The 27,675-nt window shown below is 35.7% G+C and overlaps 1 protein-coding gene across 1 annotated transcript in view; it reads right to left on the bottom strand.

The window, feature by feature from the left end:
- The window catches only part of KCNH8 (potassium voltage-gated channel subfamily H member 8), a 177,065-nt gene that overhangs the window by 111,932 nt on the left and 37,458 nt on the right, over positions 1-27,675 (bottom strand). The window contains exon 2 of the mRNA XM_054635368.2: positions 8,757-8,990. Coding sequence (XP_054491343.2) covers positions 8,757-8,990 — 234 coding nt within the window. The remainder of the gene's footprint in view (positions 1-8,756; positions 8,991-27,675) is intronic.

The raw sequence follows: 27,675 nt of genomic DNA, 5'->3' as shown, positions 1-27,675 counted from the left end.
ACAACCCCAAAGTTTCTGTTTGTCACTTTTTGGACACAGACTGTCAGTGTTATGGCAGCTCCTAGTTTGAGTGCATGTCTTTTCCAGCCTTAGTGGAACAATGCATGCAACAGCTAGTTCGGTCTCCAGTGAATGTTTTATACAACTGATTTATGAACTCCAGCACATCTACATTTCAGCTTTGTTCATTCAGCTTTCTGGTCTTTCCTTGTATAGCTCCACTATCTTCCCTAGTTAATAAAACCATTTCAAAATCCTCTAGTTACCCTGAGTTTCCTTGAACAAAAGCAGAGAACTAAGCAATGCCTTTTAATGCCATGTGAGATACATTATCCTTAAGTGTACCACTTTCTTTTCGTCCGCCCTAATTTCCTTTTCCTATCTCCATCCAGATTAGAAAAGAAAATGACATTTAGGGAGATAAGTACTTCCCTGATGTAATACATTTACTGGGTTGCAGTTATGACAATTAGCAAAACACACAGGATTATCTAAAAACTAAGTTAAGTCAGTGAGATGCGTTCTGTTTAAATGCAAAGAGCTTCAGGGCAGACTCATAAACATTATCAGTTTGCAACTTACTTTTCCTCCCCCCTCCAATGATAATTACTTTATCACAGTTATATTAGTACAGGGCATTCAGCATTTGTCAACTAATTCCTGAGAAAATACTAATTGAGACAATACACTTATATAAACAAATATACAACATCTATGGCTAAAATGAAAAATAACCCAACCAAACAAAAGCAACAGAATAAACAAAAGAGAGTTTCTTCAATATCTTTATACAGGCTGCTTCAGAAATAGTCAGGCTCAATCCTTCCTCATCAATTTAGTCTTTACTTCATTGCTTTCACTCAAGCAATTTCCAAATAAGCCAAATTTTCTTTCCATTGAATATTGTAGTTTTGAAATCTATTGTTAAAACTGTGTTTATAACCTATGATCCTTATTCCTTTTGGACTTTCAGGGTCAAGAGGTAGATATAAACACTGCTGTAAATATGATTTCTCAGCCTACTGAGGGATGCACTCCTGAAAAGAACACAAGAATTTTTTTTTAAAACAAGATGATCATATACAATATGTATGTCTAGATATATATTCGTATATATATTCAATATGTATGTCTAGATATATATTCGTATATATATTCATATATTCATTATATATGAATAAAGTGTATTTATTATTCAGAAATTTCACCTTATATTTTCACATCTGAAGGAGTTAAAGCACACATTCACCTTAACATAAACTTTTTTTCAAATTACATTATTTTGCTTTTAAGTTCATTATTCTATTATCTGAAAAGAGAGACTTCAAAGATAATGTGAAATTTACTGCAATCAAAAAACCCAGCAATCTCCAAACAGACCACTACACCTATGAAAAAAAACCCCCACATTTTCAGTTTCAAAAAACAAGCAATAATTATATAAACTAAAATATCTGCAAAAAAACATTGTGATTCTCACTTTGGTGTCTTTAGCAGTGGCAGCCCCTAGAAACAGAAGTCTGGAATCTGCAGAATGGGAGATCTCCCATCACTGGAAGAGGTACTGGCTGCAACCTTGTGCTTATTCATAAAGTTTTCTAAAGGCATGACATGGAGAAAAAGGGGATTCTACTGGTTACTCATGCACTTGCATTGAAAGGCTACATTTTAGAAACTGATCAAGTTATTCTACACTTCTTTTCCCACACGGTTTGGTCAGAAAATATTTTGCTTTATAATCCTTGTGTATAATCCTTGTTTTATCTGTTCATATTATTCAGAAGTTTTCAGCAAGTTTAGAGGTTTTCTGTTGAGGCTGTGATTCAAGAGCTTGAACCTGTACTTCACATGCAGTCCTTGGGCACCTTTCTGGAAGGAGGGGGCTAAAGCTGGGGCCTGAGATGGAGCTGAGTCATGGATCTGAACTGATAATCCCACCCTGTCAGGTCCAAGGGTTTTGTACAGAAGGGTTTTGAAACACACACTGAGCAATTATGTAACGTGGTAGAGAGGATTAATCTTCCCAATTCACCACTTGAGTCCATGTGAGCACAAGCTGTAAACAGTCTCTGAGCCTGTCCAATGAAATTATAGTAACCCCACCAGTTGGAAAGCAGCAGGTTTTAAGCTTCTCGTTATTTAACTGCTCTATGAAATCAAACTGCTTTTGCAATTTCCTACCCAAATCAGTGGGAGGGTTCAGTAGACAGTGCTAACATGAGCCTCCTATCACCTTCCAAAACCTATGGAGCTAAAGCAAGAAACCATCACGGTGGTCAGCACAGGGGGTGGCAAATAGTCTGCATCATAATCCAGAACATGGATTTAGGGATCAGGGACAAAATAAGGAAATGCCAGCCAAAGAGAGGCATATGGTCATTGGGAGAAATGACACTTTGAACTTTCTTTATCCAAAGAACAGCCTAACTCATGGTGAAGCACAGGCACCCAAGTCAGCTTTTAGCCAAAGCTTGATTTAAATCTCATAAAAAAAAATAAAAGGCAACAGATTCAGTGTGGCCATAAAATTGTGAGAAAAAATTTGAATAGAAAGGTGACTAGTCTGATGTTTTATGAACATCCTACTCCAAATTTAATACCAATATCTCTTACTAGAAATGGATGCATAAAAAGTAGCACAATGTCTTTTAAAAACTAAAAAAAAAATAACATCCAGCAGTACCAACAGCCATTCATGCCAGGTGCAGCTGGAAGTCCAGGGTGCCTGTGTGGAAACAGTAATTGCATCTGTTAGCAGTGGAGGGCATCAAGTTGTAGCAATATAACAAGGAACAGGAAAATTTCACACAGATTTATTTACATATCAATGTGGTTCTAGAAGAACAAGTCTTTTCTCAGTGAATTATGCTTTTAATACATCATGCTGCTGCTGAAAGGAGCTATTAGCCAATATCACTGTGAATGCATCAGAACGACGTATCAGCACTGTCAGTGAGCTGCAGTCTTGTTGATGTCTCATTAAATTCTAGAAAAAGACCTCAGATGGTTTAGATCACATTGTACACAGGGGATTTTGCTGCCTTTTTTTTCTTTTGCCTTATAACTGAAATTCATCCCCTTGCTTTGTCTTCTTTAAGGCTTTTGCTGACCACTTCACCGAGGCCTCTGTAAAGTTTCAGCCAGGGCACTACAGAGGAGCACAAGCCTGCTCTGCCTTCCTCTTCTGCTGCAGAAGCTGGGACTGTCTCTAAAACATCAAAACATTTCAGAGGTACACATTACCTTTCATCAGAAGCCATGGGCCAAGCAAATGAAGGGTTTGGAGAGGAAAGGAGACAAAAGTTCCCTATTCTGTGAAACAGAGGAAATTAAGGACATGTCCTCTGTCTATATTATATACTGCTTTTTAAAGAGGAAGACTTCCCAAAAATCAGTGAAATTTTCTAATGATTAATGAGTTATATGAAAGGGAGAAATGAAAAAGAACAAGGAAACAGAAGAAAAAAAGAAAAAAAAAGAAAAAAGAAGAGAGAAAGGAGAAAACAAAATAAAAAAAAAAAGAAAACATTCTTTTATAAAGTTACAAATTATTTTTTATGGCTCAGGTAATTGCAATTAGATATTACCTTCAGATTAATTTTTCAGTGTTGCTTGCTTTTTTTATTTCCCTCCTCCTGTATTTTGTACTATAATTTAGCAAATGTGAGCAAGACAACCACAAAAGCTTTTTAGCTTTCTTATTTTAGATGAGGTTTTCAAGGCAGAGAAGCAGTGGAGCAGCAGTGAGGCCACATTGCTACAAACTGCTCTGTCAAGCAACTTGTCAAGGGGCTTTCTCTACATTAGTAAGTGGAAAATTGTCACTAAAAACTAGTAGAAAGTAGTCACAAGAAAATTTGGGTCTCTGTACAGAATTTTTTTTTACAGTCAGAAAATTCTAATAAATGCCTCTTTTCTTAATGCTGGGCTTACCTTCCAAAAGATATAGTGTATTTCAGGAGTTTAAGTTAAGAGTTAAAGAAGGCAGATACTTTCTGTAGAGAAGCCTGAGGAAAATCCAATTTTCTTTCATTTCAAAAGAAATTAATTTCTCTTCAATTTCTTCATAATTCTTCTACAATTTTAAATAACATTGAACTCTTTTTCTAAAAAAAACCCCTTTTCTGTTTTCTTAACACAATGAATGCATTAAATATATATGGTGTTGTGTAGCCTTTGCTATTCTCTAGCCAAGTTATTCAATCACAAACATGGCAGAGGAAATGGATGGTGTCTCATGGCCTGAGCCTTATTTCATTTACCTGTGGCTGTCATTGCTGACTTCAAACAGCTTTTTGCCAAATTATTCCAGGAGCTCCTTTCTCTAATCATACTCTGCCCACGTGAAATACCTTAATCCCAACCTTCCAGATATGGATACAGCCTTACCAAAACAGATATTCTCATGCAATGATGAGGAGAGATAAAATACTTTCATTTAATCTTACTGACTTGTAATAAATGAAGAAATAAATACTGAAATTGAATACATTGTATCTTCCTGACCTTACAATTTACTTACCAAACCTTTAGGGACCAAGAACATGCCTAAGACATAACCCAGAAAGTGTTTAAATCAGTGTACACATAGAAGCTGACAAAATGTCCCTTGAGTCCTGGTTAAGTGTCACAGACAAAGCAAACTCTGCTTGCAACAAAATCCTGAGGCACCTTGTAAAGACAGTCCCAGCAACACCTGCTTGCTCCAGTCCTCTTACAGTGGGGGTTTTTAACTGTGCACAAAGGCTTGTGCAAACAGCCCTTTTACTGGGGTGCACAGATATGATGGTCACCACAGTGGAGTCTCACAAATGTCCATAAATCACAAGAGGCCACTGCTGATTACATTGTGTTCCACACAACTTAGACATACACAGAAAGAGGCCAATTTCCTTTCAGTGAAGGAAGGCTGTGGAATTATTGCATGTTTTGAAAGGTTGTATGTAAGCACAGACCTCTTTTCAAACATTACAAACCTAATTTTGATACAAAGGAAGTAAATCTGATGGGGTCATAGGGGACCCAAGCTGTGACCTTCTCAGCAACTGAAGATGGAGAGCTTAGACTGGACTAAGTCACTGATTATAGGGCTTATTGTAGCATTATCTCAGGCTGTAATAGAAAAGGAAAAACAGCCACATAGCTACTTAATTGTACTTCAGTTTGAGGAAATGTAAAGACCTCATTTAACTACCTGTACTTGCTATTGGCAAATTTCAGAAAAGGTCTGACAGGGAGAAAAATAAGGGTTTATTTAAATGTAATTCCACAGCATAGTGTCCAACTGCTTTTAGATTGTTCTAAACAAGAGATACGGGAGTGAACATTTTTCTCACAACTCACTTGAATTCCAAAAGGTTAATTTGCATTTCTATTATCATAATTGACAACTTAATTTATTGCAGATGTTTTAAAGAAAATGTAGAAATAGCAACAGAAAAAAAAAAGTTAAAAAATCAGCTCCTAAGCAATATAATTTTAAAACTTTCTGAAGAAGGCAACAATCATAAAATCCTTGTCTTTTAATAGTCGTCTTTTCTGATTGTCTTCAAGAAACTAATATAGCTCTGTCAAAGAAAAAGCAAGAAACTTTCTGAGGAACCAAAATAAATACTGAAACTATGATGAAAAGTATATTTTGAGTTGAATTTTCAAAAGACATCTCTCTCTGAAGCTGCTGTATCTGCTGCCATGGTTCTAATATGGCTCTGTTGCTAGCATGGCAGAAAATGCTCAGGATGAGGAGTTACAACCAGTTTATCTTATTCTAAGAATTCATTAAAATTCCCAAATGAGAACACACATAGAAAAATTTCTTATCCACTTCTTGTGGTCTCAGGAGGATTGCTCAGAGCACAACTGCTTAAGATCATTTTTCTCTTGAAATCCAAACCCAAATGACAATGAAATACTGTGGTTCATCCAACACAGAGAAATAACCCACTTTATTCAGATTCCTGCCCAGCCTCTTGCACACCACTCCAGCTGCAGTATCAGCTCAGAGCAGTGTGGAATTCCATAAAACTGCATGTGGATTGCTGGGGTTGCTTTAGTTATAGCATTCATTCCTTTAATTAACAATTACTGAGCAGAGGTGTTATGTGAATTCTTTAATGATGGTTAAATAACTGTGAAAGATCCATATTCAAGCTTAATAAATTCGGATCAAAGCTGCTTGTTTAGAATGAACAGTCTAATGATAAAAACTGAATCAGCTTTGAAATAAGTTTAAATCAAATTTAAAATATTGAAAAATGTGACAATTAAGGAGTAGATGCATGTTGTTTTGTAACCTTGGATGTCTGCCCCAAAAAACAGGACACATATGATCTACATTTTAGACCAATCCAGAAGAACCAACCAAGAATAAATTATTGTTTTCATACATCCATGTCTCTCATAGTAATTTTTTATCATAATTTTGTACTAACTATTGAAATTTCAAGAAGAATTCTGTGAGCTCAGAATTACCCCTGAGGCTTAGAAGTGCTCATTTGGTCTTGTAGTTAGGCCAACTAAGCAAAGCTGTGCTAAATAGCAGACTAAAGGCAGATGGGGGTTCCCTTCTGCCGCCCTAAAGCCCAAACAGGACATTGAAACATGGCCCTGTGATAACTAGGCACTGCTAGCTACTTGTCTCCCACTGATCTATATTCCTGACATTATACGAGCCCAAAAAATCAATGATTTTCCATATTGGATATGCTGAAAAGTATCCACACAATCATTTCAAGGATATTATTCCTAAAGTTCTTATGTCTTAAAATACTTTTAAAACCTTTTTCTGGACAAAAACACAGTTGAATAAGATTAACAACTTCAGAAGTTCAGTTTTTTCTCTGAGAAAAGCCCCAAACCCAACTCCAAAGCAAAAACATTTAGCTAAAATGGCTGACTTGCCAAATTTGGACCCTGTGCTTTGCAGCTCTGTTGAAATACAAGATTATTTTTTAAGATAAATTTAGCTTTTACACAAGTAACTCTCATGTTATTTTAAAAGCTATTAATTTCTGTTACCCAGTGGTACAGAAACACATGGAAATGAAAATTATAATGGGCAGTTGGGTAAATTTATTCTTATTCAGAAAATGTATTGGGGAAGCTTCCAGTCAAATTATGCAGAGGGATGCATGTAGGATAGTGGGAATTCTTTTAGCCTCAACAATTTCTCTTTATCTATTCATCTGTGATTCAGCTACTTCTCTGATAATTGACCTGCAATCTCTTTCTGCCTGTGTTAATCATAGCTATTGCAGATTTGAAGCACCTCTTTAAATGTAATGGAATCACAATTTATCATTCAGGACAAAGACGATGAAATGAATGTCTCAGCTTTATTTCTTTAATTTAAATACCTTGAAATATCTTCTTATCATGCCCAGTTATTACTATAGAATACTGGAAAAAAGCAGTTCTTATCCTTCCAGGTTAAAACAATTTTCCCCCTATATCCAGACATGTTTTACAACTTGGAACTACTTTAATTGAATAACCTTCCTGAGAACATTTCAAGAAACTTTGTGAGTCTCTTCTATATGCTAAAAAACAAAACCAAACACACTCACACGCTCCCAAGCCTCCCCAAAAAGTCAAGACAAGGAAGCATTTAGCAGGAGCTTCCAGATCAAATTCAAACTTTCATAGTATGAGGAGCAGCAATCATGAACACAAGCCAACTAAACAACATTCTTCCTTTTTTTTTGTAAGTGAAACTGAAGCTGTCTTCTCTCAACACTCCAAATCACTTTGCTGTAATTATGCAGTAATCACTTTAGAAAATAAGTTTTTAAAGCATATAATAGCAGTAATATTATTTGAAAGGAAAATGTTTCATTTATAAAGACAGAAGAAGAGAAAACCTATGAGGAAATGTGGTCTAGACATATGCCTATAAACTCTAGCCATATAATAAAAGAGAAGGTGATACTCAACACCCATGGATCCATTGAGTCCATGGATCACTCTGCTTCTGTTATCATGGTTGAAATCCTGCCATTATCTCAAACTTAGTGTCACCTGTTTGAAGATCAAATGAATGTGGCAATAGAAATATATGGAATAAGTGCACTGATATAAATCAGAGGAGCTGGGAAGTGTGCATCATGGCCTGCTGTCTTCTGTGCCTCACACATCTTGACTATGAAATTTTTCTTATGAATGTCTCGCCATAAGAGTCAAAACTGCTGGTGCAAATTGAAATTTCTAATAGTCTATGGGGTTGCTTAATGCCTGGAAGGAAATTTTCTTTATGTGACAATACATACTTGAATATAAATTTTTCACTTTCTGAAAGTTGTTATTATTTTGTTCATGTGTAATAGGTGTTGAGAAGAAATCACATGGCTCATTGAGACATTCGAGCATTTTACTGATGGCATTGAAAAATTTACGTATCTTATTTTGTGGTGAATATGAATATTTTCATTCCAAATCCAACATTAAGAGGTAAAAACTTCAGTATAAGAAAGAGCAGAAAAAAGAGTGTCATAGTGACTGCAAAAAAAAAAAAAAAACTCTCACAATGTAGTTTAGAACCCTGAATTTAATCTGTGCAGCTTTGTAACATGTTTATATAAAATCAATAACACCAATATAAACATGGTCTCAATTGTACCTTACTGTCATTATTCAAATCTATTCTCATAGGCTTGATGATAGACAACTAAATTATTACTTAGAAATGAACATTATATATTATATGCATTTATGCTAAGTTTCTTTCTTTATGACTAACAGAACAGGAAAGAAAGACTTACCATTCTTCTTATAGAACATGATTTCTCCTTTAAATTCTATCTTTTCCTCCAACGATTTCTCAATTTGAAGAATCATCTGCTCATTTGTTTCAGCACCAAGTAAGAATTTACAGCTGCAGCTCTTCTGCATGACTTCAGTCCGTGCAAATCCAGCAAGCTCACAGAAGCCATCAGAGCAGTAAACAATGGGGAATCCCTTAGCCACCTGAGCATTTGCAAGGATAAAGTTACTATCTGCAGAAGAACACAAAAGTAAAATATGAATTAAAGTCTACATTCTGCACTGTTTGACAATACTTCCTATAACATCATAAGGCACAACTGGACAGATATTGTAAAGCAAAATCCCAGCTGCCTGCAAACAAGAATATAACTTCTGGTTTCAGACTAGTATTCTGAAATTAAGTCAAAGATCTAGTCCACAGATCATATACAATAGTTCTTCATGGCTTTGTACAGTTTGCCTCATTGTCTCCTCAAGGAATACTTTATGATATTTGCCTCTGAGATAGATGCCAACACACTGAAACAACCACTTGACCAAAGACTGGTGACAAATATCAAAATTTTGGAGAAATTTCAAATGTTATGCTGCCACTCAGACTACTCTGCAGTCTGAACAGATACAGCTACAAAATAAAAAACCCAAAAATCTCAACAAGATAATGGTGACCTATGTAAGCAAATTAATTTATTCTATACAATTTTGTGAGAGAATCCTTAAAAACACAGTTGAGTGACACACCAGGCTGCATGGAATTAGGGAGATTCTAAACTACAAGGAATTATTTGTCTTTTATGGGAGGTGGGGTTGATTTTTTTTTTGTTTGGTTTGTTCGGTTTGGTTTTTGTTCAGTTTGTTTGTTTTGGTTTTTCATTTGTTTGTTTTTGTTTTCTTTGTTTTTGAGGAAATAAGATTTCATTCAAAATCAGTCACCTGTCATTTAGACCATACTTCTCCCATATGAAACAAGCACATCAAAGATTCACCATTCTCTTATGCTTAATGCTCTTTATATTTTTTCAGTGTGTTTAAGCTGCAGCTATTATGTATGATACATTCAAGAGTAGAATATTGACATGGACATCAATCAACCAAATGTGGTGCCCGAATTTGATTTCAAATCTTCAGTAAATCTAACTGTTGAACCTCTTGGCAGCCTAATAGCTTGTTCCCATCCCTCTCTGAAATGTTTTTGCAGGCTTTGTACCTCAGAACTTCATCTCCATGCCATGTCATCAACTCTGACCCTTTACAGCATTTTTCAGTTATCAGGGACACCCTTTCCAGATAACATATGAACATCTCATACAGGTATTTTGCCTGTGTGTCCTTACCTTGAAGTGAAAAAAAAAAGTTCTATGGGCAGAATCTGTCTACATTTCACATGGAGGGAGGAAAGACTATTTTTTAGCCATTGCTTGTTAAGGAATATTTACCTTACAGCTTGCTAGCAGGAGCTTAGGAGCAGTCTAGTCCCAAGACAGACACCTCTTATTTTTCAGACTTATGAGCAAGTGAATTATTGTGTATGTATTAAGGGGAAATACTATTAACTAATCCATAATCCCTTGATAAATATTCATAAATTGAAAGAGAAAGAAATGAATTATTTTAATGGAAAACTCAGGTTGATATACCTAATTCCCATACAGGTATGTATTATTTATGATCGGGAAGGGAGGAAAAGAATCCATACACTAAAATAGAGGAAAAATAAGTCTGTTTTTCAATCTGAACTGTCACAAGAGTTCTACATTTGTGAAATCCCAAAACCCAGCTATGTTACTCTTTAATTACCCAAGGGATAAAACACTATGACTTATACTGCTTTCAGTATTTTAAAGACAATGGAAGTTTATTAAATGACCAATTTTCTCTCAAGACTTTCCTTCAGTTACCCACATTTGGTACAGATTTAATTAAATCCTTTCAATAAATGATTGTTATGTTAAAACAGTCTTTTCCCATTTACCAAATAATGTGTTTTTAAAATCCATTCTGGTACAGTGCAGTGCTTGACTTAGCCTGTCATTTTTATTTGCCTAACTGGGGAAAAAGTATCATTACCATTCATGCACTAACATGCTGCTGCCCCTGTCAACACAAAACTAAATCCCCACACTGCCAAAAGAATTAAAATCATATGCTTGCAATGCATAATAAAAGTGTGACAGTGCAAGACCAGCAGATCATTCATACCAAATATATTTATAGCTGGCAAATTAATTTACTGCTCTGATTCTTGTTGTTTACAATACAATTATGTGATGCAAAGACTGATGTGGGGTTTTTTTTTATTTTTAATTCTAATTGTTGAGAGTTGTATGAAGTAGAATCTGGAACACCAAGAGGACACAAAAGGTGGAGAGGATGTGCAGTAGTGAATGAATGTCATTATGAACAGGAATGTCATTATGAACACTGGAGCTTACCAAGCATACCATGGTTTTATGAAAAATATAAGGTGGCCAAACTCTATTGTCAGTTACACCAAAATGAACCTGGAATAATTGTGGTTGCTTTAACATTCATGGAATAAACCAGTTTACTTATAAATGCCAATCCAGTACCAGCTAGAATAACAATATTTCTCTTAATATCAGCAGGTTTGTAAGCCTAATTTTACTGAACTTTTTGGAGTTTTTTTTTTTTAATTGATGCTCAAGAAGAGCAGCAAAGCATCAGGAAAATGCAATCAGAATAATATTTGCTGCTCTTCTTGAGCATGAATTAAAAAAAAAAAGAGAGATGCACCTATAATCTCAAACTAAGGGACATATCTAAATAATTTGTTGAAAAAATTCTTGTCATACTAAAAAGGACCAAGAAATATTATGCCCAGTAATTACATGTACCATCCAATTCGTCAGCAACATTTATAAAGTGATTAATATTTACCTATTGGATAAAGAAAATAAAAAAAAAAGCCCAACAAACCCATACCTTAAAATATTCTGGTTAAAAGTTTGTTTAGTTAATTTAGTTTATTGAATTTATTTTTATAGCTTCAAATCTTTAATATCACTTGCTATTACTTGTGTATGTAAAACATTATAAAATATTTCAAAAAAGCAAGTATTGAGGGTGAAATTTCTATCATTCAGTCTTTGTTGCGACACAAATAACAAATCCAGCATTTAATTTCATGGTCTTCAATGATAACTAGCTGGATTTTTAAACCTAGAGTAAGATAAGTGAAATATTCTTCAGAATAATTTATTAGAAATTTATGGACTGGAAGACAACATATTTTCTTATATTTGAACTTGCAGTAGGAAAGTTGCAATGAGTGATACTAACGTGTTGGTTTGTATATTTTGGTATATGTTTGTGTGTAGATTGCAAAGCTTCCATACTAATATAGAGGTTGTTGAATTCCATATTATGCTTTCAGCACATTGGCTTGAATATTAAGTTATTTTATTGATCAGGTTGGTTGATCAGCAGACAATATTAGATTACTGGTGGATGTTTCCTTTTAATTTCATTTTTAGATAAGAAAGTACATCCAAGCAAAATACTTGATCTATTGCAAAAGATGTAACCCTGAGCCTTTGGAGCAACAGAGCAGAGCTGCTGAAAATCTGTGTAAGAAAGAACAGATTTGGAGTATTGAGGAATAAATCTGGTGCAGGTAGATCAGTTTGCCAACTGTTCAATGCAGATTGAGCCTCCAGTGGGAGCCAGAGATAAGAGACCATGAGCCACCAACCCTTTGGGCAGCAAAGGGTGAAAGATGGGTGGATGTACTCTGGGAGATGCAGTAGGAGCAGAAGACTCAGGAGAAAGAGAGACTTGTGTGAGGAGAGACTGGGAGGGTATAAAATCCTTGGGTTTCTTTTGCTGAGGGTCCTCCTTGGAGGCATCAGCTGGGGCTGTTTCTGTGTTGCTGCATGATGAACAAAAGTCTTTATGGAAAGAGTCATCTGAGCTCTGCTCTGGGAGAGCTGGGGTGGATCTGGGAAGGAAACCTGGTCTGACTGTGTGAGTGTGGGGTGGGAAGGGAGTTAAGCTGACACTTGTGGGGTCACTGGAGCCACCCAGAGGGAAACGGCCTCAGTGCCAGCAGTGAAAGTCTCTGAGCTGGGAGTGAGACTGCCAAAGAATGGGCAGACTGGATGCTTTTTTAACCACTTGACTGACCCTAGGTTTCAGCTCGGAAATTAAGTGGTGTAAGTCTCTGCAAAATAAATTTTAAAAAAAATTAAATTGGATATTTGTATATTAGCTTTGGGTAAAAATTCTTGATTTTTTGTCCAAGCCTGCAAGAGCTGTTTGAAGGATGATTTAAAAGTGCTTCTGCTAAGATGGGAAAAGAAGCCTAAACACAAAATATCCAACATTCACGAGGCTTTCCTTTAGCAGCAAGTCAACAGAGATGGATGAATGTGAGAGAGGTCCCTGGCTTGCCAGCGTAATTTAAAAGCAGATTTCTTTCAGTTGTGATTCTTTTACTTTAAGCTCATTTTCCATGAAGATCAAGTAACTTTTTCACATGAAAGTTTGAAGGAAGACTATTAGGAGCTTGCATGCCTGCCTTCATTTCAGAAGTAGAACATACTGGAGAGGATAGCTCATTGATCAATGGAAGACTCATGTGGTTTTCAGAAATCTCTGCCAGAAACACAGCATAAAGCCAGAGACAATCAAATAAGATGAGCCAGGACCATGACAACTGTACCTTCAATCACAGGCTTAGACAATGTTGCCCTGTTTCAATGATGTGATACCCAAAAATCATAACTAGAGCAACAGAAATTTAGATCTCACGCTATCTTATACAGAGAATCTTATTCAGCAAACATCCCATGACAGAGTTTTAGAATTGAGATAATTAAAGAAAAAGGCTTTATGCAATACTCTTCCTTCTAATTAATGCCCACAATTTATCTGGCTGTTTGTAATGACACTGTGTTATATTTATACTCTGCACTCCCTTCATGAATCCTACTGTCACATCCAGCAGAAAATGAAAAAAGGATTTTTGCTTTAATACTGTGGCTATGTCTGCAGTAAATCTCATCATTGTGCTTCCCCAGTTCTTTTCACAGTTCTTTTCAATCAAAGTCCATAAGTTTTCATGAGGGGAACACCTGAATTCTTTTGCAACTGAGAAAAGCCAACAAGTGTTCTAATTTTAAAAGTTAAATTATTTAAAAATTAAAGAAGAAGAAAAAATCCTACAACAGAAAAAATCTTTAACAATCGAAGGAGCTGCATTAAATAAGCAAGTGACTCACATAGTAACTCTACATATTGTAGAGCAGTCTATAATTCTTCTAGATGAAAGGATGTACTACTCTTTAATTTGATTCCACAGTTTGTACACAGGCAACTTAACAAGGGAAATCTCATTCCAGGTTCATGCAAATTACCGTGACGGAGAACACGACCACATTAACAGTTAAGATTACTGATTAATTGAATGATTAAAACAGTGCATGAAAACATTTGGCTTTATGTCAGCGCATTTAGATGCAAGTGAATTTAATTAGAGCTCAAAATCATTGCCAGCTAGAGTCCTTTGAATCTGATTAAGACCAAGATGATTTTTATAATGCATACATTTCCAGACATCAAAATTCCTTTTGAAACATCTCAGTACAGTTGACTGGGTCTCTAATGTGAGGTGAAGATTTATCTAGATCTAAATAAAAAAAAAATCTGATTATAATGATATTTTCTCCCACTCTTCACTGAAAATTAATTCATATTCCAATGAATTTATAGTAGTACAGTGAGAGGAAAAACTATTGCATTATAAAGTACAAGTATGGACTTATGAACAAACACCTACTACTGTAACTCACTGTAACCTTTATAATTGATTTAATTGGCCTACTAATTTCATAACAAGGATTCATAAAATTGGGTAATGGCTACAAATTTAGAGTTATGAATCAGTATTTGAAGAACCCAGACCTATGGACTCAGCTAAAGGGGTGAGATTCCATAGGTCCCACTTGACCTGAACTGACAGGAATAACTTACAGTAAGTGGAAAAGTTCTGAATTCAGCAGCTAAGAAATAAACTTTTCACTTTATATTTACAAAATAATATTTAGTCTGGCAGTGAAAACGCTTTACTGTATGCGATATTTATAGCTACAAGAGTTAATCTGCAATGCAGTTTAGCATGGAGATATCTAAGCACAATTTGGACATCTGGCTGCTAAATCATTTTATTGATAAACACAAGATCTTAAGCAACTTAAGAGACTCGGTGTTTAACAATCTCCAACCCAGCTTTCTTTGTCATTAGTGCATCAGGTCAATACTGGAATAATGACTGCAGCTTTCTGCATGACCAGTAAAATTACCTACTCCTGTAGGAAAGCAGACCAAAAAGCCAGACTGTATCAGAGAGAAACAAAGTGAGAAACAAAAGCAGTAGTGAACCTCGTAGTGAACTGGGCTTCTGGCATCTTAGTAAGGAAAAAAATCATTTGTTCCTCCATTAGAAATCTTTGTGCATGTTCCTATTGCTTTTCCAATCTCAGTATCATTTGAATCTACCTAAACTCTAAAATACAAGACTGAGAAGGATTTGGTTGAAATAGTAGTACTGCTGTGGCTGCTCATTTATCATCACAGAGCACCTTTCAAATAAACAAGCAGTGCAATTGTAAAGGGTGGACTATAGTAAAGGAGAAAAACTTTCAGTAGAGATGACTTTCAAATTCTTCAAAATTAGGCTCCACTAGCAGAAGCAAATAGCTACATCTTTTCCTCAGAAGGAAATATTAATTAGTCTAAAATAAATCTTTGCTTTTGATTTTATATTTACCTGGAATTACAAACTTACATATGTCAGCTGAATCAAGGCTGCAACAAAATATTTCTTTTCCCACTCTTTTTGGATATTAAATAAAATTATTTTTCAGTAAAAAACTACTACATTATATTTGATGAACTTTATTTGTGTTATTGATTGTGCAGTGACTGCCAGTACACAGTGCAGATGTAACAAAAAAAGTTATATTGCAGCTGTCAAATATTTACATGCCAGTTTCATAGGCATTGAAGTTACAAGTAAAACAGCACATGGCACTGGGGAAAAAAACCAGAAAAACTAAGATATTACCAATCAAGAGACACTGCAACTCATGAGTCACCAGCATGTTGTGACAATGCTCAGTGTCATCCAGAAGTTACTTTCTGGGTGCTTGTTTTTCTGACAGAACTGAACCCTATATCCCTCATGAGGGAGTTCAGCTGCTGTACAAATAAATCTTCAGTGAGTGCCCACTGCACAGCAGGGTGCACAGGTTCACATTTCCAAGGGAATCATGTTTTGTAATTTCTCCAATAAAATACATGGAAATTTTAAGTTCATCCACTAGGCAGAAGAACCATTTGTTTAGCCCAGCAATAGTCGATTTGCTGGTTTTTTTTTGGTTTCCCAGCTGTTCCATTGATTTAAGATTCACCTGGAATTTAGAAATGGACTAGCTACAAATCAAACTAACACATAGGGTTCTCATAAACTCAAATCATATAGCCCAATGATTTAAGAGCCTGGGACCATGACTTGCTTTCAAGTGTTCAACTGAGAAGATTTGCAGACAACACTCTTCCTGAATAGAAATATTTTCAAGGGCCACATTATCAACAAATATTTATTAATGTGATCCAACCTTCCTTTGTCAGTTGTCTGAAGAAGAAATGAAATAAGGAGTTGAAAGCTGTTTTGTTTACAGCTGTAATAAGCACTATGCCATCTATTCACAATTGGTGCTTAGTTTACAGGAGTATTAAATTTTCACCATTTCATAATACTTTGTGGGTTCAGGATCCTAAACTTGCCTTTACTACACACATACCTGATGTACCTATTTATAATGCTATTGCAGTGGATAACCCTTTGAATATTTGCACTCAAGGTATGCCCTGCTACTGATAGTGCAATACATGAGCAGGCATATGTTACAGATTCTGCTAAGAGAGCTAGTGGAGGAATACAGGGAAAAAGATTTACCAGGCATTATTCTTGAACAAGTGAGAGGAAGAACATAAGGTAAACATTTTGAAGCCAGTGTGAAATGGCTTTGAAAGATCATGTTCCTGGCTCTTTGAAATCTAATGCTCCTTTCTTCTTATGAGACTATGTTAATTATGGAATGGTATCTCAGGGACTTGGAAAATATATTGATTCCATCTATACTGGAAACAAGAAACTAAATTTCTTTATAATGTGATGATGTGAAGTTCAAGGACAATTTACCTGTCATTGGGAAAGTTTCATCTTATCACTTGAAGTGGACATGGTCTGGAAGACTCAAAGTACCTGGAACTTTTTGCAGTAAAGGACCACATATATGAACACACAGCGGAATTGCCAGGGTTTTGAAATTACTTTTGAGATTTCATGGAAATTTGTTTCCCCTTTAAAGTGACCATGTTAAAAAAAGTGTGGCTTCTATAAATCCTATATAAAAGAATGCCATCAGTAAGGACATAAAGCAAATTTTTTCAACAGAAATATAAAGAGATATTAGTGCAAAGAGAGTGGAAAATCTTTATGGTCCTTCTATTTGCTTCCACCATGCATGGCCAGAAGGTGTTTACTGTCCACATGCTGAGCAAAGGGAACTTTCAGCCACCATTCCCAAGAATGAAGGAGGAAAAATTCCACTTGCAGCCCTGGAACTGACCATGGAAGAAACAGACCAAGCTGTCCACTGTGGAGACACTCCAGTGAGTCATGAATCATAACCATACTAATTCTCCTCTGGTGACAGTGGGGCATTTTATACCAAGGTTCCTCATCTGAACAAAATTATGTATCCTCAGAATAAAACCAGACCCACATCTAGGTTTTAAATTGAAGGCAGAAGGGACAGTGGTCATCCTTCCTCAGCACCATCTGCCTAATGCAGCACTTGGGCTCCACAGAGGGTGATGCAGGATCCTCAATTTTGCATATGACTTTCATTTTCACAGGCAAGATACCCAAATGACAATGCAAAAGCCACTATCTGTTCAGATACCACATGTTGCTATTATATTCTCTGAATAAGAAACTTTTTTCCATTTTATACAAGTGCTACACTAGCCTGAAGCTGTTACTCAAAGAGGCTCAAAGCTGATTTTCATGTATACTAGCCCTGATACATAAATTCTGTGCTTTTCATTGTCACTTTTATAATCCCCTATGACTCCCATGACAATTTCATGACAGCTAGTGGTGAGTTTCACTTATTGATTTTCCCTTATAAATATTGTACTTCAATATTAAGGTGTCAGAACTTTAAGAGTAACTGTTTTGAAACTTTGTAGTTTATATGCTAATCTCTCAATCCCTGAAATTAAAGGATAATCTTGAGTTAATTTTAATGGGGAGAAAAAGCAGACTCCCTTGTGCCTATTCCAGTGAAATGAGTTCTCTGGAAACAGCAAGGATTTGTGCACACAGTTTTCTTAGAGTAGGAACACTAATCTGAAGTAATGCCTTGGAAAAGAAAGCCTATTCCAAGAATGCTCTTCTGAAAAATTGACACAAATCATATTAAAAATGGTTCGTAAAATAATGACCAGTGTCCAGGAAATGTCATTTCCAGAGGGGAGAGTTGTATACTGCACTATCTGCCATAATAAAGAATTACACAGTATATCCCAAACTCACCCTTTCTGAATAAAAATATCCTAAGAATTTCAATATGGGGATCACTGACATTGTCTTGAGCAAGATCTGTAAAAAACCAATATTTTAAGGGTGGAAAATGATGAGAGGGAGGTTACAGGTGAGAATGTAATTCAGTTATCATATTCAAAGGAAAACTAATCATCTTGTAGAGGATTTCTCAACTAAGATCTCATAAAAAATCCAGAGGAAAAATGCTAAAAATATGTGGAAGGATGAGTTTTGTTGTAGAATAAACAAGTAGAATAACCTTAATGGAAAAGCAGATGTGGGAAGTAGACATGGGCTATTATTTCTTATAAAAAAGTTTCTATGGACCTCCTGAAGGACTGGCATAGTTTATATCAGGATTACCTGAGCTTGGACCTCCTGATCTATGCAAGATATACAAATAGTTAAAGAAGAAGCTGCTTGGGGAACCAAAAAGACTTGATGTGAACACTGTCATAAGATGGTCTTCTGGAAAAAAAATCCAGATTTTGGCTGAAGAAATATGATCTGAATATGATATATGTGAATATATATGTGAATATGATATGTATTAATATTAATATGAAAGAATATGATCTGAAGATACAAAACATCTGGTGCTTTGCAATAAAGGAGTACATATATAAATGCACAGTGGAATTGTCAGGGTTTTGATTACCTTTGAAGGAGAAAATAATAACTTTGGACTAAGTATTGTCTCAATGAAAGAAATCAGATACAGGAACAGATTGCTATTAAAAAAATCCACTGAACTGAACCCCTAAGCACCTAAACAGTGCAGATAAGAGAAGAAATACACCAAAATAATGACGGGACTGAAGATAGTTCCCCAAATCTAGACCTTTTTTGTCTGCTTGCTTTGTTCTTTTTCACAGGAAATAAAGAGACTAAGTATCACAGAACCAGCTTTGGTATTTCTAAAGCAAAAATTTTATTCTGACATGGAACAAAACCAATACCCCTTCCCACCTCTTTTCCCCAAAGTGCTACCTAAACATAAAAAACCCCAAACCTTACTTCAGAAAGAGACTCTCAGGAGATCAATAGGCCAGTGCCCAATAATTAATGCAAGTTCCAAACCTCCAAAATCCCAGGAAAATGTTACCTATTAACTGTACTGCAGTGAATCATTATCATTAGGGAACCAGGTAATGTTTCTGAGAATTCTATCAGTCAAAGCATACAAATTCCACTAGAGTTTTTAATTAAATTCTTCTAACTGGTCCAAAATATATTAAAGTAAAAAAACAACCCAGTTGCTGGTGCTATACCTGCTAGACACAAGCAACACAACTTTTGTGTTCCACAGGAAAAAGGTATAAGAATGCTGCAGTCTAAATCCAGTGTTGTTATGGGAGGTAGTTCATAGTCATGCTTAGTTTTTCAGGAGCCCAATCTGCAGAAAGTGATGAAAAGTATCTTTACAAATGGCAGCAGGTGCTTCTATCTATTTGCAAAGTTTTCATGTTAGAGAGAATAATCTTTTTCATTCTGAGAGTTTGGAAGTAATTTGTAGAAAGCCAGATATTTATATCTTTATCTCATCAAGTAAAAGTGGCACTGAGCAAACAGAGAAAAATACTAAAAATACAGAAATAAGGTTCCATAAATTACACTTAGTGAAAACACCAAAAGTAGAAGAAAGCTATAAATTACAACATGATTATACTGCCACATTTCCTATGCAATCTGATGCTATAAATGTGGAAATTTATTGCTGCTCTAAATACTGTTTTGAAAGAAAAAAAAGTAATTCAGAGACTAAAAATCAGTTGGAGAATTTAACCAACAGCATCATATACACCAGAAAAAATGATATTTGCAAAACAGGTGGCCAAACCACCAAAGTAGTGTAAAACCTTTCCTTTAACCTACTCAACCTCAGTATTGGGATCAGGAGGTTCAACTCCATTGGAGTGGTAGGAAGTGATATCTTCAAGGCATTACTCAGAATAAGGACTTATATTTATCATATGTGGAGGGTGTGGTGACCAAAATCCTTCAGGTTTAGCATCATCTTAAAGCACAGGAAGTGGGTAACATCAACATCAAACCAGGATAGAAATCAGAGCACTACTGTACTATATTTATGCAGCCAGGCTCTAAATGTTGAGCAAATGCACCTGACTGTGCCCATGTCTTTCCTTCTTGCAAATAAAGGTCAAAGAACATCTGTAGCTGAGATACTGTAAAACTAATTTCTTAATTTGAAATTACTCTGAGGAAAGAGAAAAAAGGTCCATTTTTCAGTTGCTAGTTTTGGTGTGTTTTTTTAATACTAATTGAATAAGGTGCATGAAGTAGGAAACTGAACTTGTGGATTGTATTGTGATGTAGGAAAATGATTCCATTTCAGACCACTCCATATCTGTAAATACTAGTAAATAGGGTAATTATACAGACTGTGCAAAGCAGCATAAATTAACTTTCTTAAGTTACAACAGCAATAATGGAAACGCCAGGTAAAACTTCACAAAATCTACAACTCTTGGTCAAAAATAACAAACAAAAGGGATGAAGCATGACCTTTAAAGTCAAATAACCTCAGACATGCATAGAAAACATGACACAGAAAGAAAAACAAATGTTTTGTGGTGTCTTTGGTACTGTAGCCTTGGCAGTACTATGCTTTGTAATCTCTCCCTGCATTATTGAGTCAGTTTTCGGCCTCTGTAGTAGTATTTTACCTTTATTCTCCACATACTCAAGTTCTTATATCACATTTCTCCCAGCCTTGTACCTGCAAGGCTGAATAGTGATGGCCTCTCACAGTAAGCATCCAGCACTGGTTTAAGAATGACCCCTCCATTCCCACTGCCTCCTTATCTCACTTCACAAGCTATCAGTTTATCAGACAGAGCTGAAACACCACGCACATGCAAGTAATTGATACTACTCTGTGTATCAATAACTGTTAACCTCCAAAATGTGTATACACGAATTTAACAAGCAATAAATACACATCACTGCTGGCTAATTCATCAATTGGCACTAAAGCCTCATTTAATGATAACAAACAGTGGTGAAGAGAGGGAGGGAGGGTTAAGCAAGGTTCTGATAAAAGTGAATAGCAATAGAGAAACAACAGGTGAAAAATCATCTACCTCACTGCCAACCACTGCACTAGAGAACTGCCCAGAGCTCTTCAATGAATACTGTCACTGCTTTCCAAGGTGGCTTCTGAATGGTTTTCCTTTTCCCCTTTTCCCATTGTATTCCCTATCTTTGTCAGTGTTAGTAACTACTTGCACTTTGTTAGATGCTTATGTTCTAGGGTGCTTTATGAGCATATCCACACAAAAATTTAAAAAGTCCTCTAAGCTGCTTTAATCATGGACCAAAATTGAAATTAAGATGCACTAAAGAAGGGAAAAGAGAGAGAAAAAATTAGAAATAGGGGAAAAAAATGATTAAAAAATGGGGGTGAAATCAAGAAAGTTGTTAGTGACATAATTGGCTTGCCAGTTCCAGAGGACACTGTGGGATACAGATGTCTACACGGGTCAGATTGTTAACCTCTTGGCTTCACTTCCTCATTCCATTTCATTAAAGATATTTCAAAGAGAAAAGTGCATAAGCAGTGAGTTTTAGATATAATTAAGGTATTCTTATTATTGAAGCCATCATAAGAAGTATTTTCTTACAATAATATCTTCAAGTTTATTTTTCACTATATAAAAATATGTGATTGATTAGAAGCCTTCAAAATTAATTGGAATAGTGTCATAGGATGAAGTTTTGGGCCTGTTCCAGAGCAGTGTTTCCCCATGTTTCTAGCCCACCAACTAATTGACTATATTTCAAAGGGTTCTTCAGAAGCAGGAAGTGTATTATGTATTTCTCTGGAAGTACTACTAACTAGCTTTTACTTAACATTTAAATTTGCTTTTAAAAATACCTTGTCCATATAATCTCTACATTGTAAAAGCATGACTTCAAAAATTATTCAAATGCATCCATGTATTTTAAACTAAGACTAAAATGAAATAAAAATTTAATCAAAGTTTCAAGTAAATGAATTTTTATTATGAAAGATGGCTTTATAAAAAAAAATAAGAAAAAACCAAAGGTAATAAGGATAAGCTATTTTTTTACTATTTCATGCACCATGATAATGAAAATATAAAACAGCACACAGGGAAAAATCAATTAAGAAAAAAAATTAAGAAAACCATTTCCCAAAGCTTTTGTTCTTCTCAGGATATAGCCTCAATAATGCATTAACCAACAGTTTTGCAGCATGCAAGAAAAGTAAACACACTTGGAGCTCTGGAAAGTAGTACACTGGTGGTATTTCAGTAAAGGATTTTCAGTTTGGCATTTTATCACCACATTTTAATGAATGAACAAATTGGTAATGTATAAATGGCATTTAGAAGACCAAATTTCATGACACAGACACTAAATTTCATTCTCCAAAGGCACTCTCAGCAGTTTCTTTCAGGTCATCCAGGCCCTCCGCTTTAAACAGTGGTCAAATTGTTTCTCATCTCTTTACCCACCTGTTCTGGCCTCCACTGCCACTGCAATTCCCAAAATTATCGCTATTTGGGTGGTCTGAATCCCTAGGAAAGGGGCTTTATGTTGATTATTATGGTATCTGTCTCTGACTAGATTTAGGAGACAGGAAATAATGAGTGGGACAGAAATAGCATTTGCCTCAAACTTGAATTAAGCAATAATCTAAGAATCACGCATTCTCAATATATGGTACTAAAAGATTATAACACAAGGTTAGTCACGTGGACCTTTGCCTTTGCAGCATTTAACAACTAATGTCCTTCCTGAACAGCTTTCTCTTCCATTTTGGCTTTCCTAGAGAAGAATGAATAGCCTCATTCAGAGTTTGAGTCCCTTGATCTTATCCAAGCCCTCAAGAGATACAACTAAACCAGATTATTCTATCAGCTATATGCCCAAAGTAGAAAAGTGAGTAAGCTAACAATCTTTTGTATATATTTCAGCTTCCACAAGAAGCGAAGGAAACTGTGAAATTTACATTTAACATCTTCCTTTGTAAAAAGAGGCAACGTTAAGGATTTCATTTTACTAGTATATACCATGTTACAACATTTTCAATTAAATCCAGTGACAGTCACGTTTTTCAATATATTTGTATGCAATTATTTGCACATTTAATTTCTGATTATTACTTTCTCCATTTCTTACTGACATGGCAGACATTTTCAGGTACTGCTCTGAATTATGCTAAAGAAGTGAGAGCAGATGGTGATTGACCCAGTCCTCTTCAGCTGTTGAAACTAAAGAGTAAGTTTTCACTTTCTGTAACTCAAACCAAACTCGAAGAGAAATGGCCCATTTATTTTATTTCACTTCCAAACCCAGCATGAGTTGTTTCAGAAAAAACTTAGAGAAAAATTAAAATCCATATCTGGCCAAGCACTTCTGTTGCATGGACACGTAAGCAAGATTTGTATTGATCATGACATCCTATTTTTGTAACGGAGGTGTTTCATTTCCAAAAGGATTTTGTCTCTGCAAAGTCACAAGCAAACAGAGACCACATTCATAACAAGATTAATATGCAATCTATAAAACTTTTCAGGAACATGATAATTCACAAGAAACCTGTTTCTCAGCTGTGAGACAGATGTGCCCCATTGATGTTCCACTGCGTTCAGCACCCCATCTCAGAACACAGAATTACTGATGGTTGACTGGCACCATCAGTGATGCTTTCACCCAAACAATGTTTGTTTTGAAAGGCAAATGAAGTGCATGCAAGCTTTCTGCTTTGAACTTGTGTTTCTGGAGTTGATTTCAAATTTTGGGAATATTTGCAAGGGGAAAAAAGTCATAAGGAGGCCTTCTTTCACAATAGAGTTATAGACATTCCTTAATCATTAGCTGTGGAACAAAAATTTGGGTTTCTTTAATGGGATTCATAAAAGAATCATGGGATTTTTTAGATTGGAAAAGACCCTAGGATCATCAGGTACATGGATATGCAGCTCCTAGCCCCTGACTTTGTAACAGCAGTCTGCTATGAAAAGAGCATCTTCCTAATTCCTTTCCCTATGCCATGGTACTCAAAATCCTCTTCTTTCTCTGTTGCAGTTTTCCTTACATGCTCCCCTCATGATTCCTTCCTTTCTTCTTGAGATCCCTATTTCAAGGTGAGTAAGCCAAGTCAAACTTCTCAGGTGCTGAGAGCCAAACAAGTGGCTCTGAACACTTTCTATGGCTTCTGATTGTTTCTTCTGCAGGCCAGTTGCACAAACTTAATATTTTTTAATTCATCCTGCAAGTTCCCAAGATTACTTTCTGGGGAAAGAGAGCTGACAGAGAATAATACAGCACACATCTTGTTTTTTTGGAATCAAGACAAAGAGAAGTGTTTGCATATGGTGTTAACAGAATTGTAAGATCATGCAATGGTACTGCATAACGAAAATTATGAAAGTGAAAATCTCTAAACAACATCTTTTTCTTGTGGCAGATTTAGATAAATTCAGATTCAGTAAAGTCATTGATAGAGAGTATGCTTACTTTTGGTTGGAATTGTTATAATACACTGGCTTTCCTCATCCAAAGGTGTTAGCTTTAGGTCACTGCTGTACCATGTTTTGCACGATACAAAGGTCCAGTGTATATACTTTGGTAATTTTACTGGGCAGAAGAGCCCAAATCAGATGTGACTCTCCTATTTCAGTCACTGGGCTTTTTATCCAGTTACTCTTTAGCCAAAAACAACCCCACTGTATTTTGTAGTTGCTGGGTTTTGGTTTTGTGGTTTTTGTTTGGTTGGTTTGTTTTGAGGTTTGGGTAGTTTTTCTTGTTTGTTTGTTTTGTTTTAATTTTTTTTAAATTAAGAAGTTTTAAACCTAATTCTTCCTTTGGGTTGTTAATCTGTTCAAAATTAAATACCATTGATCATAATTCAAAGGCACCATATCGATAACTAAAAAGTAGTAGCTAGAGTAGAAACTCTCAAGCTTTCTATTGACTGGATATGTAAATTGTAGTTACAATCCTTCATAAGATTCCTACAGGAGCTGTGAGAGCACTGAAGTCCCCATTATTATTATTTCTCTCTCATTTTTTTTTCTTTACTTTGATTCCAAATGTATGCAAAAGCTGTCTCATATCACCTTGTTTTTCTGTCACAAAATACATTAAGAAAGGTTATTCTTGTAAATGTGATATTAGCAACTCAAGGTTCAATTCTATGCTTTTGCTTCCCATAGTTATTCTCTGTTTAATAGATTCTGAATCTGTCTGAAAATACTCAGCTGAATGGATCCTGATAAAAGCTTGTTCAAGTACAATCTCTTTGGTTTCCCTTGATGTCTCTTTGGAGTCATGAGTGTGCAGAATAAAGCAAGTCTGCTGATGACACCAAGCTTTGCAGTTGGCATACCTGAAGAGTGGGATGCCATCCAGAGAGAGCTGGACTGGCTCAAGAAGAGGGTCCTGGGAATCACATGAGGTTTGACAGGACCAAGAGCAAGGCACTGCCTCTGGGTCAGGATGATGCTTAGTACCAACACAGGCTGAGCCATGAAGAGATTGAGAGCAGCTCTGTCCAGAAGGACTTGGGGTGCTGCTGGATGAGAGGACATGACCCAGGAGGATGCACTTACAGCCCAGAAACACAATTTTATCCTGGGCCAGCAGGGCTAGGCAGGTGATTCTCCCCCTCTGCTCTGGTGAGACCCCATCTGGAGCAGTGCATCCAGCTCTGGGGTCCCCAGCACAGGAAGGACATCAACCTGTTGTTGAGATACTGGAACAGGTTGCCAGAAGTTGTAGATGCCTCATTCCTGGATGTGCTTCAAGACCAGGTTAGATGGGACTCTGAGAACCTGATCTAATGAAAGGTGACCCTACCCATGGTGAAGGGGTTAAAACTAAATGAACTTTAAGTTCCCATCCAACCCAAGCCATACTATGATCCTATGATTCCATGGTTCTGTGTACTACTTGAAATGTACTTTACTACTTAATATAAAGGTAAGAAGCAAGATGGGAGGGGAGAACCAAACAAAAACCCTTTCCTGATAAGCAGAATAATTTCCTCTCCTTGCTTCCCTAAAAAAAACAATTCATAATGAGAAGGAATTAATGCCATTTTTATCTATATATGTTTTTTTCACATTCAAATCTTCATCTTCAGAGATACATATATTTAAAATCACATTCTCCATGCTCTCAGTTACTCTGGTACATCTCCAGGGCAACTCATTTAACAGTAATAAATTTATCTTATTCTAGAAGAGATGGAAATCTGGAAACTTGGCTTAAGTTTTAGTACTTTTGAAAGATATTTCATTTGAATCCAGCACTTTTACCCTGGCAGCTGGCAAATTAGATTCTGATTTCAATAATATTCATTTGCATTTTGTGCAAAATATTTTCTCTGCATACTGAAGGAGAGACAATGATTTTAGGATCACAATCTAGCAATTAACCAATTTTATTGAATTGCAATATTTTTATAAAAGAGAACCAGTGAAACAGCAACTAAGGCAATAATCATTTTAGCTTGATGTTTTACTGTCAATAAATAGAATTTGTTTCTAAACTTCCACATTCTCTCTTTTGTAAACTGTTTTGTTCCACTTTACAACAGATGTTACATTATTTATTCTCCTGCTATTTTTAGCTTGATGTTGGTTCATTTTTTAAATTATTTCTCCCTGCAAAACAAGGGTGCCAAACAGCATTCAGCTGTCAATCTGAAAATATGTGACAAGCTTGAAACATGTATCAATAAGTTTTTCATTATCTCTTAAAGAGAGAAATTACAATAGTATCAAAAGGACTAATTGCTTCATAAGTTAATACACTTAGAATATTTATAAACTATAAAAGAAAAGCATCAATGGCACCTCTCTAAAAGCATGTTAATAGACTGTTCAAAAGATTTTTCATAGAAAAGATATTCCAAAGAGATTAAAAGAGTTATGCAAATCTGTTGTTTAATACTAATTCTACAAATCTGATTATTATTTTGCAATTTTAGCAACTGATCTTTCACCAGAATTAAAGCAAAACGGAATAAACATGAAATTCAAAACCAATCAAAACACAGAAGCAATTATAGTAGATTTGTGCATGAGAATCAGTGCCCAGACTGAATTATATGAAAATGGGTTTCAGTCTTCCCCAAAAAATCCCACTGGATCCATATGAATTATTATACTGGGAATAGGGATAGTTCTGGTTTGTTTTTTTTTTCCACATGAGATAAACTTATATTTCTGGTTTCCCTCTCAGGTTTATTTTACTTCTCTGATTTCTAGTATCTCCCCTTTAGC

The sequence above is a fragment of the Agelaius phoeniceus genome, chromosome 1 (genome assembly GCF_051311805.1).
Source record: "Agelaius phoeniceus isolate bAgePho1 chromosome 1, bAgePho1.hap1, whole genome shotgun sequence".
Classification (NCBI taxonomy): domain Eukaryota; kingdom Metazoa; phylum Chordata; class Aves; order Passeriformes; family Icteridae; genus Agelaius; species Agelaius phoeniceus.
The sequence above is the reverse complement of the archived record's forward strand: the minus strand, read 5'-3'. Positions and strand labels throughout refer to the sequence as shown.